The sequence below is a fragment of the Eleutherodactylus coqui genome, chromosome 2 (assembly GCF_035609145.1).
Source record: "Eleutherodactylus coqui strain aEleCoq1 chromosome 2, aEleCoq1.hap1, whole genome shotgun sequence".
In the NCBI taxonomy this organism is placed as follows: Eukaryota; Metazoa; Chordata; class Amphibia; order Anura; family Eleutherodactylidae; genus Eleutherodactylus; species Eleutherodactylus coqui.
This window is the reverse complement of record NC_089838.1, coordinates 131,816,273-131,832,342: the sequence shown is the minus strand read 5'-3', so window position 1 is coordinate 131,832,342 and position 16,070 is coordinate 131,816,273. Positions and strand designations below refer to the sequence as shown.

The window sequence follows — 16,070 nt, the reverse complement described above, 5'->3', positions numbered from 1 at the left end:
CAATATAATTTTAGACTTTTCTCATCTTTATAGTACAAATTCCTATTTTATGTTTACTCTTCAGCTACATTTTGCTTTGTACTTTCTAATATTCTTATAGGACCCATGCAAGCCTTTTGGGTCCCCTTGTTTGTTTAGAACAAGACCCAGAGAAGCTTTGGCGCACGTCATATTACAGCTGTCCTGTCGTCTTACAGAAGGTGTTGCTAGGTGAAGAGAGCGGTATATGTAGGTGTAGTAGTCACCAGATTCCCTATGTGACAGACCTGGAGTTTGACCAGATCATAAACCAGATCTCATCATTGGAGCAGGTGATTGTAGTGTGTGTCGTGTCATCCCTGGGCTCTGAGAAAAATGACAGTAAGGATGTGCTAGACCAGCTATATGAAAAGAAGAACCGATACAGAAGCATGCCGTGTATGCAGGTAAGCAGCAAAAACAAAATGCCTCATGGTAACAACACTATTTACCAACAACACAAGGTTAACTACATAACACTCTGCTTACGTGCACATTTTTAGTGTAAGGATCCATTCAAACAGATGTATTTTCTGTCTGTGTGCTGTCCTTATTTGAATACAGCCAGCCCATCGACCTAGCAAGTTGGTGTATTCAGACATGTGTGTTTTTATGTGGATTGATAATACGTGTAAAATAAAAATACAGCACGTCCTACTTTGTTCCATATTCATGGACCTAAATTGCCTAGGAAAGTCTATGGGATCGTAAAAGGAAAAATACCAGCAAAGATGAACATGTGTGCACTGTGTTTTTTTTATCCATTTTGCTTGGAGTTAGTGAAAACAAAAATAGTGATATCACTTGGGCCTTCTGGCATTTGTTGGTCGCTTGAAAAACTGATGACACGCTGATGACATACTTGCATTAAAAATACTATATATGCAACAAAAACACATGCACATGCACATACAGTGAAATCTGTCTGTTTTTCACAAGTCGAAATTGCATACACCTGTGTGAATGAGCCCTAAGAAGAATTAAAGGTGCCCTCTAAATAAAGTGTTTGGCTTGGACTCAATAATTATTCTCCAGACTCAGTTCTATAACCTTCTAAATGATACAGTATGTATCATGTTTACTTACACTTGCATCTCTGCCACTCAAGGATGGGAATACCATATGTGCAACCTGCTTACTATTTGTTAGATTGCATGCATGGCATTGTCCTAATGACTTCATGGCTCATAACCACTGGGGGTTGGCATACTGTCGAGAGATTAAGGTGCTCTATACCTCATCAAATTGGCATTTGGAAAGCAAGGCACATCCATATGGTTCTTGCACAGGAGCCTTCTAATTACTGTGACCAGCCCTGCCACCAATATAGACGTTACTACCCATATTTGTAGACTTGCATTTCTAAAGTGAAACCTCTGTAAAAGACCACCACTTCGAGAAGACTACATCCTTATCTAGACCAGAATTCCTGTGACAGATTTTCAGTGCCATTATAAATTATGCATACTGGCCATATTCTTTGAGAAGATCACCCCCATAGACGATAATTTTTTAATGCAATTTTAGGTGGCTATCTCATGGAGGTTTCACTGTATGTTAAAGCCTTTACTGCTTGTGTATAATAATAAGCGCAATAGTGCAAGCCTTACAAGTGTAAACAGGCCAAACTAGAAAAAGAAGCAATGTATTTAATCTGTTATAGCAACTAGAGTAGTGGCCCAGAGTTTAGGGCCCGTCCAGCACTGAATCTGTATGTTTTATGTGTGCTTCGTGTCACTATTAAGAGAGTTGAATGGAACAGCAATATCTGTATTAACACATCAGGGTATGAAAGTATTAATGTCTGGTGGTGTCTGGAAAATGTTTCGTTTTGGTCTAATTTTCTCGTACTGCTCGTCCCAATGTCTGTGTGCACATGTTGAGATGTGTCAGGTGACAGGAGCTTGAGAGAGGAAGGAGTCGGAAGCAAGGTGTGATGGAGATGACGGAGCTCAGAAATGGTGGAGTATCTCCTTGTAAGAAGTCTTTCCTCTTCGGGGTTTGGAATACAGAACGTGCAGAGTACACGTGGGTGTGAGAATGCAAGAATCGCATGCTCGCCCGCAGAACCGCAACTTAAGCGAGACCAGTAAGAAACTACCTGACGTTAGTCACAAGTGTGAACGTGTTGAAAAGGCCATGCAGTTGAGAGTGTTTAACCCAAGAAAGAGATCCATCAGATAACTGCAACTGAGGATGTATGTGCCTTGGGGAACCCGAACTGTATGAGTGTAGGAGACCAGGTGAGAGATGTAAGCCTACAAGTCATTTCTATAGATGTTGTATTTGCAAAGTTATTATTTTTGTATGGAAGATGAAAAGTTGTTTTGAGTAAAAGGACAAAACTGCACATCCCCAGTTTTTGTTAGAAAAGTACTCTTGTGTGTGGACTACTCTTTATTCAGGATGGGTGATCGGTCGCTTGTCCAGGGACGTTGGCAGTAACCACTTCAGCACCCCTACTGGTAATGAGGTTGGGTTATTCTTCAGATATTTGGGTAAGGGATGGTAGAGCTACCGTGACCTATTACCATCTGTCTTCCCGGTTGAAGACCTGACACTTGGATGCTGCACTAGTGCTATGAAAGTAGCTATGAGCGCAGCCTGAATATTCCATATGAATGGAGCAGCAGTGTGCATTCCTGACTACTATTTCGTTCACTTCTATAGGATGGAGGGAGATCGATGCACTCTGCAAACTTTCTCCATACCACAGCAGTAAATGGGGCATTTAGGGCGCACAGATTTTGAGATCACTGAGGGCCCCAGTGGTCAGATCTCCAGCAATCAGACATTTATTCTCTATCATGTACATAGCAGATAAATATCATTAGCGGGAAAAAGCCCTCAAGTGGGGCATGTGAGTTTTAATATTCACATCTTTTTAATATATAATTTTGAAAAATAGACTTGAAAGGAATGCACCGTACCCTGCTGGAAATGTCACAGACACCTTTAGGTTTAAACAAGAAGAAATTTTCGTCTTACTCAGAGGCACAATATTCTTGTTGGCATTATCAGTTTAACTGGTATAGAATAGAGATGAGTGAGCATACTCGCTAAGGACAATTACTCGAGCGAGCATTGCCCTTAGCGAGTACCTGCCCGCTCGGAAGAAAAGGTTCGGCTGCCGGCGCGGGGGAGCGGTGAGTTGCGGCAGTGAGCAGGGGAGAGCGGAGGGAAGAGAGAGATCTCCCCTTCGTTCCTCCCCGCTTTCCCCCGCCGCTCCCCGCCCGCCGCCGGCAGCCGGACCTTTTCTTCCGAGCGGGCAGGTACTCGCTAAGGGCAATGCTCGCTCGAGTAATTGCCCTTAGCGAGTATGCTCGCTCATCTCTAGTATAGAAGCATAAATGTTTTAGACTCTATATGAGGTTCAAAGCTTAGTGGTTACTCTCGAACTGGGTGCAGTCTCTTGAACAGTAGAACAATTGCAGAACACTATAATAGTCAGGCTGCACCCAAGATAGCTGTCAGCTGTTGTCCAACTTTTCTGTGCCTCTATGGGAGGCTACCCTCCCTAGCTTAGCATGCCCTGCATAAATCACTTGTATATAGTGTTGAGAACTCCCAGGGTTGTTTGTGGCCTTTACATCACTACCCATTTCCAGTTCACCGGGCTTATTAACAATATTATGAAGAATCTAACTTTTATTTTTGCCCTTTGGGCAATTTTGGTGTTAATTATAATTAACACCAAAATTGCCCAAAGGGCAAAAATAAAAGTTAGACTCTATTGAGGGTATTCAACCGGGGTGTTTCTTACCCTTTGGGTAATTTTTGGTATGCATTCTCATAGTATATAGTCTCTATCTCCCTTGCAACAATTCTCAGTTTCATTTGCCTCTGCGGCTCTTTTACTATCTCCCATTGACACTCACATTGAGGACTTAATTCTCCAGGACCCAGCAGTGATGTGCCATATATGGCACATGATGTTGAGGTGTGTGGCTAGTTGCAGTGATCACAAGAATGATGATGACGTGACTTCACTCTTCCTTAAGCTCATTCTTTCACCAGCCTCTTTCTCCCACAGCCCATTGCTCCTTGGTGACTGACTAAGCCCAGACCTCTGCCAAGTCCCACAGCATAACATGCACTCACTAAACACACAACACTTTTTTAAAGATGCACCTTAAACTCCACCAACAGACAATGCAAAGCAATGCTTTCAGTGCCACAAGTCCACTGTCAAGTCAGATGCAGGGCAACAGAAAATGGTTCTTTCTGACTGACACCTCCTCTTCTTGTAGGATGACAGTCCAAGAACACCATTACTTATGTCACCAACCAACACAGGAACTATGATACTTTTGACTCAGGAATTAGCTAATACTCTATGCACCATGGGGTGCCCATGGGTCCATTTAACATAAACAATACAGTACAGTCTCATCTTTACAATGATACTAGTATTAGGAGATTATAGTACCAGTGTTTCTGGTGGCGCAATGCACCACACAGCTCTGCTACATGCACATCACACACACACAGCTCTTCTACATGCACGTCACACACATACCGTTCTGCTATGTAGCTTTCGCATATGAGCTGCATGTGTTTTACGAACCAGCTGGTGGCGGAGGTGAAATCATGCCTTGTCGCTGTGTCATGTAAGCTGCCTTAGCTTCATGGCGGCGTTAAACCCCCTGTGGTGACATGTTTGCATGACAGCGACGATTTGTTTCAACACTAGACAACGGTTGATGATTAGATGAAGGCTGGACTGGTGTTGGCGGCATTAGCACTTGAGATGATATGGTATCACGTTCAGGAGATGTGAAGATAGTGGTGGAGCACTATGCTTCAATGTTGTTGGTCAATATGCACCGCCAGCTATATATGTGTAAAGGACCTGTGATGACGTCAATGTGATCAGGGGGTGGAGCTAAGCCGGTAATAACTGACATCACAGGTGCTGTCAGGCTCTGCATGTCACTCACACATCACACACACAAATTGGACGGACATGTGGTCGTTAGTAGTTTGCAATTAAAGGCCAACAAACATTTTTGAACAGTGCAAATAACATAACGAAGTAATGAGTCAATAGGGGGGTACTTGCAGATGTCCATCCTTACAAACTTGATACAGTTTGAACAGAGAGTGGAAGAATTATGATTGTACCAAGATTTCGGATTAGATTACTTCTGTGATAACACAGTTTATGTCCTTGTATACTTTAAATGTATCTGTCTTACAGAGCCGGTTGGACTCCTTCCGTCTACTAAAGTATGACCTAAACAGATGCAATATTGTCACAGGTCATAAACAACCTTTACTGGTGCAGCGACACAATGTAGCTCCGGGGATGATACTGGTAAGAACACATGTATTTCCTGGTGTGTTCTATATGCTCATACATATAAGGCACGTGTGAGTATAAAGTGCAGTCCTGTAATATGGAGCAAATTCATTATCATGTTACTTCTAAAACTTATTAAAGAGTTTACATACATGTATTACAGTTCAGCCCGAGGAGTGTGTGTGTGTGCAAACAGCACAGTCCAGACCCATAGACCCCAATCACAGGGACTGCACTGAAATATAATCTAAATTACATGACATTAGGTATGTGACAAGTGTAAGAATACATAAAGTATATGAACCCCTCTACACAGTCCACTGGGTGGCAGTGTAATTCTTCACCAGTCATAGATTGCAGAAGATTTTTACTGTGCCATTGAGAGATGTGCACTATTATTTCCTTATATGTACTTTATGCCTTGCAGTGTTTCCTATTGTTCCATTTAATGCTTTTTTATGTTCAGTATAGAATGTTGTCTTTCTCAAACTTTTGGCAATTTTACATAATGGTCATCAATGGCATTCACTGCATTACTATTTTTTTTGTTTTACTGTAGATTCCAGTTTTGTGCAGCCATAAATGTACAGGCTCATCACACAGAGTTAACACATTTCCATGATCATTGCTAAATGCAAGCTTCAGTCAAGATCTAACATTTGGTTGTGCTCCAGCACAAATTGCCTTGCTTTGTGTTTACTGTAGACAGAGGAATTAATAGAGATTTAGCTGTACTGACCTCATTTCAGTCCCATCGTCTTTAATTTTTACTGTTAAAGCCAGGTCAAAGAAGGGTACACGTGAAAGCATAGCATGAAAATACACATGTGCACTTGAGTGTGTTGCCTGCGGATACTAGTAGTTGTACTCCATTAAACTTTGCTAAATATATCTACAGTATAAGTGTATGGGCAGGGTCAAATAACTGCAGGGGGTTTCTCCAAAAAAACAGCTCCAAATCATACTCTGTCAGCTGGAACATTCTGTCCAAACTGCAGGCATCATGTTATAGAGCAGGAGGAGCTGAGCAAACTGATATATAGTTTCATGTAGTTTATTCATTTATATCTCTGAGCTGAACAGTCCAGTAGGCGATCCAGCGGGGGGTCCTGCATACAGGAGTAACTGTCAATCACTGATGACTCCGCCCACTGGACTGTTCAGCTTAGATTGTGCAGACATATAAATGAATACATTACAAGTAATATTGAATCTTTCCCCATAAACTACATATCAATCTGCTCAGCTCCTTCTGCTCTATAACATGATGCCTGCAGTTTGGACAGTGTGTTCTAGCTGACAAATTCCCTTTAATACAACCATAGTTACATGCTAAAATTGTTGATGCATGCAGCCACCACCAGGGGGAGCTAAATGCTACTGGATTTATACAGCGAGTAGAGAACTGAATGGGAGTCCATTCATCATGACTCCATACTGTTGCATGGTCTACCTCTAAAGGCCCATTTACACTGGACAATTATCACTAAAAATTCACTAATCGGCAATCGTTTTAGCGATAATCGGTGCATGTAAATGGGTGTGGGGCACCCGCATTTCGGGCACTTTTAGGTGATCGTTAAAATCAAGCTCACCTAAAAATCATCGCTCACTTTTATCTTAGTTCTCCACGGGGGAATGCTGATAGCATTGTTTCCTGTGGAGAATAAAGGATCTAAGCGCAGATAATAGCGATGATTTTTAGGTGAGCTTGATTTTAACGATCACCTAAAAGTGCCCGAAATGCGGATGCCCCGCACCCATTTACATGCACCGATTATTGCTAAATCGCCGATTAGCAAATTTTTAGCGATAATCATCCAGTATAAATGGGCCTTTATTTAGGCTTCATTACCATGACCATACTGTGTATTCATGTGAGAGCTGCATGCTATGTGCCATAACTAGGATTGACTGACAGAGGCAAGCAGGCTTCTCCTAATTCCTTTGATAAGATCCTATCTCACCTTTGACACAAAGCATAAGGTCCATACACAGCCTGCCTGTGAAACCACATGAATAGTTATAGAGCGATCAATAAGATTATATGTATTGGAAATAGGGGACTGGTAGCATTGACGTTTACTTTTTCTGGTACTTTTTCCTAGATGTATATTTGGGGTAAACTGGTGTTTGCAAACTACATTTTTAACGGATACAGCAGATCAATAAAAGACCTTCTGAAGCAGATAATAAAAACGAAGAGTGATTACCATACAAGATGCTATTTACCCAACGATTTCAAATTTAGGTATGCATTTGTTTTTTTACATACTGTAATGTCTTATTACTAATTTTTAGTCTTTTGGCCTGGCAAGATTTTGAACTGATATACCATGGACAATTAACAGGGATGAGTGTCAGGCATCGTTTGCCTGACACTTGTTATATGTAAGGCCCAATGTCCACTTGCACATATGGATTCCACTGCTGAATCCCACAGCGGAATCTGTGTGTGCCCGCAGCCATGGACATAAAAGGACAGTTTCTTACCTCTCCAGATCCAGCGCAGGTCTCCTCTGGGCGGGCTGGATCTTCTTTCTTCAGCACGGCGGATACGTCTGGAAGTGCCGGCTGACACACCCGACGCATGTGCAGTGCTTTCTTTTTTGTTTTTGAATCTCCTGATTTCCCGCAGATCCACAGCACGTCCGTAGTGATAGCTGCGGGTGTGCCGCGGATCAGAGGCTTCCATTGACTTCAAAGGAAGCCGTCCTTGCAGGATCCGCAGGAAAATGAAGCCTGCTGCGATTTCTTCCTGCACGTTCGATCCGCACGGCAGAGAAAAAAAAAATCACATCCGCATGCTTTAAATTGCCTTGGGGATGCTAATGCTAATCTCCACGGGCGGCTAAAGGTGCGGGTTTCTCGCGGATTTTATAATTAAAATCTGCCTGTGGACATTGGGCCTTAAAGGACCCTAAGAGCAGCATAATGTAGTGCCTGTCACACTGATTACAGTGATATGTCTGCTATGTGTAGTTATGTAGCAGTTTTGGAGAAAATTGCATTTAATTAGAAGCACCCAAACACAAAACTAGTCCTGTAAATTCATGAGCTGCATTTATAACCCCTGGTGGTGTCATCACTCTGCCCCCTGGTGACATCATTGAAGGTCCTACAACATATATACCACACAGAGTCTGACCGACAGAAGAACAGCAAAGTTAGGGCTCTTGAAAAGGGGAAGACAAAAATAACAAAATGAGAATACAACTAAACCACTATAATGTCAGACACAACTCAGCAGTCCTGACAGAACACACTGACCTACTGTCAACACAGAGATCCGGTGAGCTAAAGGACTTGTGGTGATGTCACTGCTGTGGGAGGAGCCAAGCTGTGTTTGTCTTGTGTGGTAATCAAGCTGCTGTGTGTGTGATGTGCCACCAGAAACACTGGGACTATAATGTCCTAATAATTACTAGTTAAATATAGAAGGGCACATTGCCCTGAGTTTGCTTCTTTACTACTTATGCCAGTGTTTCCCAACTCCAGACATCAGGTTACCCCAACAGGACGTGTCTTTAGGATTTGCACAGTTTTGCACAGTGGATGTAATTATTGTCGGTGCCTCAGACATTGCTGAAGGTTTTCTTACTCTACGATATCCTAAAAAAAACATGACCTGCTGCGGTGCCTTGAGGACTGGAGTTGGGAAACACTGACTTGTGCTATCGTTATCAGTAAGACATCCTGTGCTTAAGGCCCATTTATACTGAACGAATGTCGGGCAAACGATGCCCGACACTCGTCCCTGTGTGTACTCGCTCCCTTGCTGCTGCACAGGAGTGAGTATCGCTGGCTCGCTCAGCAGGGAGGCGGGGCGGCTGGAGGAGATTTCTCTCCTTGCTCTCACTCTCCCTTCACTTAACACAGCAGCCGTTCAGTACTGAATAGCCGCTATTTACACTCATCGTTCAGGATTATAAGATGCATAAAATCCTGAATGATGATCGCTCAGTGTAAACAGTACTGAACAACCGCTGTTAAAGTGAAAGGAGAGGGTCGGTGGGAGAGCAAAGAGTGAAATCTCCACCAGCCGTCGCCAGCCCCCTGCGGCTCTGTGAGCGAGCCAGTGATACTCGCTCCTGTGTAACAGCATGGTAGCGAGCATGTGCGGGGACGAGTGTCAGGCATTGTTTGCCCAACATTCGTTCATTGTAAATGGGCTTTTAAATACATGCCAGTTGCCTTCTAAAAGTGCAAAGATCGGAGAGCTAGGACCTTCACCTGGAGGTATCTATTACTGCCCACTGTATAGTCACACTGTGACTCAAACCAGAAAACAGCAGGTGGCACATTACACAAATTCAATTGTCTACAGACTGCAGTGAATGAAATCCAATTTTCTTTAATAGCTTGTGAGGTCATTATTTTCCCCTATTTGTACAACAGCTTTGTGTTACACGAGGATTCTACCGTGTCCAGCAGCCTGGAATGCTGTGACCTGCGAAGTACCTACCAGATGTTAAGTGCTGCTCACACTCTTAAACCCTATGAATGTATTCATACTGCTTAGCGAAAAATCACATACAAACACTACAATTAGCCCTGCTCCAATATGCCAACCACTTCATGTTTTCAGCTTTTTCAATACTTGTCATTCAGAAACATGCAAATGAACAATTGTACACAAGTGTAATATAAAAATCAGAAGTAAAGGCTAATACCAAGTTAAACTTTATTTATTTTTTATTAAATATCCTTAAAAAGTGGTTTCTGGATGTGTTCTCGGAGACATTGCAGCTCTCACAACAGATGTGTCCGCTGGCACGTCACAGTGAATCTGCTGATGCATAAGCCAAAAGCTATAATGGGCTCAAACATTCTTTTGATAAAGGTTGGATGATGTGTTAGCATACCTTTTTATAACTGTATTGAAAAGCGTTGAAATACAGAGGGAACCTGCAAATGGACCCTTACATTCAGAATCAATGGGTGATGCACAGGCATACAGGTTTATTTATCTGGGTCGGATATTCAGCTGTTCACTTCAAACACTCCCACTGACCTTGAGATACCCATCAACACTAAATGTAAAGGTCCATTTAAACACAATGATTATTGCTCAAAATCCATCTTTTGAGCGATAATTATTGTGTTTAAATGTGCCCATCTTTCAGTTTTCTGCCAAAAGACTGTTTTCAGTTCTGCTTGAAAACCATCCTTTGGCAGAGCAGCTGATAAGCAGGACTGCATGCTGTGTCTGCTATCCATGGTGCTGAATGCTCCACAGGGATCTAGAGATTACATTGTTTTCTCTTAGCAGCCTATGGCTGAACAATGGAGCTAATTACAAAGCTCAGACCTCCTGCTGAGTTCCACAACAGCTGCCAGAAGCTCATTTGCATGCAAATTAAGCCGATAAACTACTAATAGCAATTAGTGCCTATTAGTACTTTATACAAAACGTTTGCTGATCTTTCAATCTTTTGAAAGATTATCCGTGTATAAATGGGCCTTTAGTTGATGGAATCTAACTATTTCACAGGAAAGAAGAAATTGGCATGTTGAAATCAACATAACGTACCTTTTGTTCCTGCAGAAGTTTAAAAGTAGCTTATTACCCTTTTAGCTTTGAAAACGCATGAGCACTCAGCCCACAGCTCTCCAAAGTTGCTTTGAGACGTAACGATTATCATTCAAAAAATTGCTCAAATGAGCAAAAGTGAGCAATAATCGTTTCGTTCTATACACAAGCAAACTGAAAGGCAAATGAAAATCGTTCACTTTTCGTTTGTCATTCATTTTCTGCAGGCATAAAAATCATTGTTATCTCATTCGCTTATTGTCCGGTTTAAACAGCAATCGTTCAGTCCGTGTATTCCCTTATACGAGGGCTGAAAGATTCTCGTTTTAACAAGCCGAAGATGCATTTGACTATCTAAACAGGCTGCAAGAGTGTGACGAGTTAGCGGTGACGTCCCTCGCTCATTCAAAGGACCATAAGGGCTCATTCACACGGGCGTGACGATTTTTGGCTGGCCATGTCACGGCTATAGCGCGGCCGAAAATCGCATTATCAGGCGTTAAAACACCCGTTTTAATGCCCGTTCAGATGGCCTGGGTCGGTGAGTATATGCCGAGCCCGGGATACCGGTCGGGCGGGGGAAGACAGTTTAACTCTGCTAAACTGCCTCCCCCTTTCTGCCCCCTCGCCAGCGCTTGGCAAGAGGAAGGGGCGAGGGCTAGTGTGCTATGCTTCCGCCCCCTCTCTGTCACTTGTCAGAAAGGCACCAGAAAGGCTACTTCAAAACCTGCGCGATTTGGCGTCGGTTTGAAGCAGATTTTCTGCCTGTATTCCGCTGCAGAAATTTCTCCTCCTAGAGAGAAGAGAGCCTGCAGTGGAAACAGTGATACAATTGACATGTCGCGGATTTGAATTCTGTGCCGCATGTCAATTTCCAGCGGGTTGTCGGCAGCAGACTGTCTGCAGTGTGTGAGCGATATTTTTACAAATCTTGTCTACTTTGCTGCATAGTCTCGGGTTTAAAAATTCTGCCCTGTGTGAACCCAGCCTAAAGCATATGGGTACCTTTAATTGCCAAATATGATGTGAAGATAACCCTAGGCTAAATTTAGACAGCCATAATACATAGAACAGGAACTTTATATTAAGTACCAAGAAATGCATCTGGTGCAGTCAGAACAAAGCAGGAAAACCTTATTTAATAGTTGCCTTCCCCTGGTTTTTTCCCTTCTTTAATCTCTTCCTCAGTACGAAACATCCAACTCTTGTAAAAAGTGTTTTCTGAGTTTAAAAAGAAAATGGATAGGTGGGCTATACACACCTTTCAAATGTCCCACCACTGCTGCATCACAACTCCGGTCCCCAAAACTGCTGCTGCAGTCCCATACTGTTCATATGACCATAGTAGCCAGTCACTGGTCCCAGCGGTTAGCTGTTGTTCATGCACATATGACCGCTGAGGACAGGGATTTTTTACAGGGGTGATGAACAGCTGGATGCAGAAGACAAGCGGCCCCGCTTGTCTTCTGAATCCTCTGCTCGAAGTGCAAGGTGATCGCTCAACGTTTGAGCGATCATCTTGCGCTGTAACTGACACAACAATTATCGCTCAAAAGACATCTTTTGAGCGATAATCATTGTGTCTAAATGGGCTTTAGCATTACAGACAAAGTTCCAATTGAAGTAAACAGGCGCTTTGCATGCAGTACCAAGCCTGGCCACTGCAATGAGAACAAGAACTGGACAACCCCTTTAATTGCATCCAACACCTTAATGAAGCTAAATAAACCGAAAGTTGTGCAAATAAAAATAACATACTGATGCATTAAGCCACATATTGTCTATTTTTGTTTTTAACAAAAATTAAATGGGTAATAATGCTAATTTCAAATTCATTTTTGGTTTTAAAGCTATGAAGAACACATGGACTATTCATCTTCTGATATTTATCCAACAAGCAAGACTATTGAGAAAATCTCCCCCAGGTATTATAAATCATCGTAGACACTATTGTGTAACAGCCTGCAGCATAGACATCATATACCGGATTATTTAGTGTCATGGTAGCTGATTGTAGTATAAAGTCATTGGCCAGCTTATCTCTAACTGGAATAAGCAGGCAGAGAAAGAAGTATTTATAGCATCTATGTTGCAGGACTAAGAACACTGTGTAGTCATCAGTGACTGAATCATGAGGCACGGGTTTAACTTCTGTTTTGTCATCCCACCACAGGTTGCTCCATTAAATCAGCAGACATGATAGAGAAGGACACCATGAGACCAAAAAGCATCAGTTTCATTGGACAATCAGTAGAACGGCATCATGAAATGTCACAAGCTACACTCCAACTGGTGTTTTAAAAACCCTAAATTTTATTAGTTTTTGTTTATGCTTTTAAGCCCCCTTTTACACGGCCTGCAAAATTGTGTTTTTTTCCGGTGATGCGACAGCGCCACAAAACACGTTTGTGAAACCCATGCTTTTCAATGGTTTCCTACACATTAGCGATGTTTTGACAAATGCTATATTGCAAAAAGAAAAAATCTTGGCATGCTCTATCTTTCCAGAATGTGCGTTTTTTTTTGTTTTTTTTTAATCTCCCATGTTTCCTTATGGAACTTCCTTATTTATTGCATTGCACGAACTTGCGGTATTTGGGCGATGCGATTTTAGCATTAGAAACTCCTGTTGACCTTCGCAATAAAAAAAAACACTCGATTTTATCGCGGGTAGCAGCGATGCAATGTAAGATTATTCTCAAGAAAATCGCAGGAACAAAATTGCAATATCGCCGCGTTTTCTTAGTGGCGATATCGCTGTCGTCCGTGTGAAAGGGGTCAAAAATGGACAAACTGCACTACTGGCCAAAAGTTTTCCAGTTTTTATTGATATTTACACTGTTTAAATGCAAAAAATAAATAAAGACGTTAATATGAATAAAAAATATCGGATTAACTTTGTTTCACCAAATTAAATCTAGGTTTGACTCTTTAACCCCTTAGTGACGGCGCAATAGTAAAACTACGTCCTGCCAGCAGGACGTGTATGGAGGGAGGTAGCGCCGCTATCTCCCTCCATACAGCACATGCGTCAGCTGTTTATTACAGCTGACACCCGCGGGCAATAGCCGCGCTCGGCCGTTCGCGGCTATTAACCCTTTAAGTGCCGGCATTTAAATCCCCCGAACGCTGTTTGGGGGTCCTGCACGGCCCCCCCCCCGCGGTAAAATCGGGGGAGCCGTGCAGGTGTCATGGCAGCCGGGGACCTTTAGAAAGGCCCCAGGGCTGCCTTAGCAGACTGCCTATCAAGCCATCCCCGTGGGGTGGCTTCATAGGCTGCCTGTGAAATAGCAGTATGATGTAATGCTATAGCATTACGTCATACTGCAGGAGCGATCAAAGCATCGCATGTTAAAGTCCCCCAGGGGGACTTCAAAGTAAAGTTTAAAAAAAATCAATAAATTTTAATTGTAAAAAAAAAAAAGTTATAAAAGTTTAAATCACCCCCCTTTTGCCATATCTATTATTAAAAAATCTAGATCATAAAATAAAAATATGTATTTAGTATCGCCGCGTCCGTAAAAGTCCAATCTATCAAAGTAGTGCATTATTTTTCCTGCATGGTGAAAGTCATCCGAAAAAAAAATAAAGGACGCCAGAAATACACTTTTTTAGTTACCGTCTCCCAGGAAAAAAATGCAATAAAAAGCGATCAAAAAGGCGTATATATTTCAAATTGATACTATCGGAAACTACAGGACATCCCGCAAAAAATGAGCCCTTGCTTAACTACGTCGACAAAAAAATAAAAAGGTTATTGCGCGCACAAAATGACCGCAGAAAATAATTGAAAAAAATTAAAAATACCATCTAAGTTTGATATCGTAGTAATCGTACTGACCCATAGAATAAAAATATCAGGTCGTTTTTGTTGCAGTTTGTGCGCCGTAGAAACAGGACGCACCAAAAGATGGTGGAATGTAGTTTGTTTTTCCATTTCTCTCCGCTTAGAATTTTTAAAAAGTTTTTCAGTAAATTATATGGTACAATAAATAGTGCCATTGAGAAATACAACTCGTCCCGCAAAAAACAAGCCCTCATACAGCGACGTCGATGGATAAATAAAGGAGCTATGATTTTTTAAAAGGGAGTAGGAAAAAACAAAAATGGAAAAAAGCAAAAAAGCTCCGTCACTAAGGGGTTAAAGTAGCCACCTTTAGCTGGTATAACAGCTATACACAATCGTGGCATTCTTCTACAACTTCATTCAGATATTGTTCAGAAAGGTTTCCCAACATTGTTGCAGAGGTTCCCACAAATGTGCTGCACTTGTAAGTTGTTTTGCTTTCACCCTTCTGTCCAGTTCATCCCAAACAAGCTCAATGAGGTATAAGACTGGCTGCACACGTGCGGATTTGCTTTGCGGAATCTGGAGCGGGCATCCGCCTCTGGGTTCAGTAGCAAATACCGTCCATAGCATGCTATGGAAAAGTGATTCTTCCTGCACGTTCGCGAAGGGAAAGCAAAAAATCACAGCACGCTCCATTTTTTAACTGATTACGTGTGGAGGGCTTCTATTGAAGTTAATAGAAGCCGTCCGACCCGCGGGCATTCCGCAATTGACAGTGCGGAAAGGTCGCAGGTTCTGCGTCATTGCTAGGCGATTAGGTGGGAAAAGCAGGACTTAAAAACAAAAAATCTGTACTGTGCATGTGTGACCATCCGTAGTACAGATAAAGAGAAATAAAGACAGGTACGCATGGAGGCCGTGTGCAGGCGGCCTACGTCTGGAGACTATGCAGGCCATTTCATTCTATTTTTCATTCTATTCGTCTTTTTCTTGTCTTAAAGGAGTATTTTGAGACCAAAATAGTCATACATAGGTGGAGGGGGGGGGGGGGGTGTCTTACACGAGCAGATTTGAAATGCGGATTTTGCAATGGCCATGATACGAGGGCATTGAAATGCATTGTCCTTTGCTCACACTTGCGAGTAGGAATTGCGGATTCCGCGAACAGAAGAAAAATTGCGGCATGGTCTATTTTACAGTGGATTCCACGCATATGCGTTCTATTGATTTCTATGGATGCGTTCGATCCGCAGTGCATACACAATTAACATTGCATATGGACGTGGATTTGTACAGACACTGCTAGGAGACCGGATACTAATGGAATAAAGAAAGCAGGAATTTCTGGGAGCAACACACCCATCCAGATTGTTGTCTGCAACCTCCGATTATTCTTCTGGGCTCTTCCTCTACAAGAATTTTTTTTT

At 42.3% G+C, this 16,070-nt stretch overlaps 1 protein-coding gene across 3 annotated transcripts in view; it reads left to right on the top strand.

The window, feature by feature from the left end:
* LOC136611737 (uncharacterized protein C3orf20-like) overlaps nt 1–15,681 on the top strand; it is a 29,643-nt gene extending 13,962 nt beyond the window's left edge. Inside the window, exons 8-12 of one of the 3 annotated variants that reach the window (XM_066591548.1) lie at nt 101–425; nt 5,219–5,335; nt 7,429–7,571; nt 12,704–12,778; nt 13,027–15,681. In XM_066591548.1, coding sequence (XP_066447645.1) covers nt 101–425; nt 5,219–5,335; nt 7,429–7,571; nt 12,704–12,778; nt 13,027–13,039 — 673 coding nt within the window. In that variant the 3' untranslated portion in view covers nt 13,040–15,681. Of the gene's footprint in view, nt 1–100; nt 426–5,218; nt 5,336–5,879; nt 6,252–7,428; nt 7,572–9,718; nt 10,379–12,703; nt 12,779–13,026 lie in introns of those variants that run through there. The other 2 variants (XM_066591547.1, XM_066591549.1) reach the window with 2 other exon arrangements.
* Nucleotides 15,682–16,070: the final 389 nt, after the last annotated feature.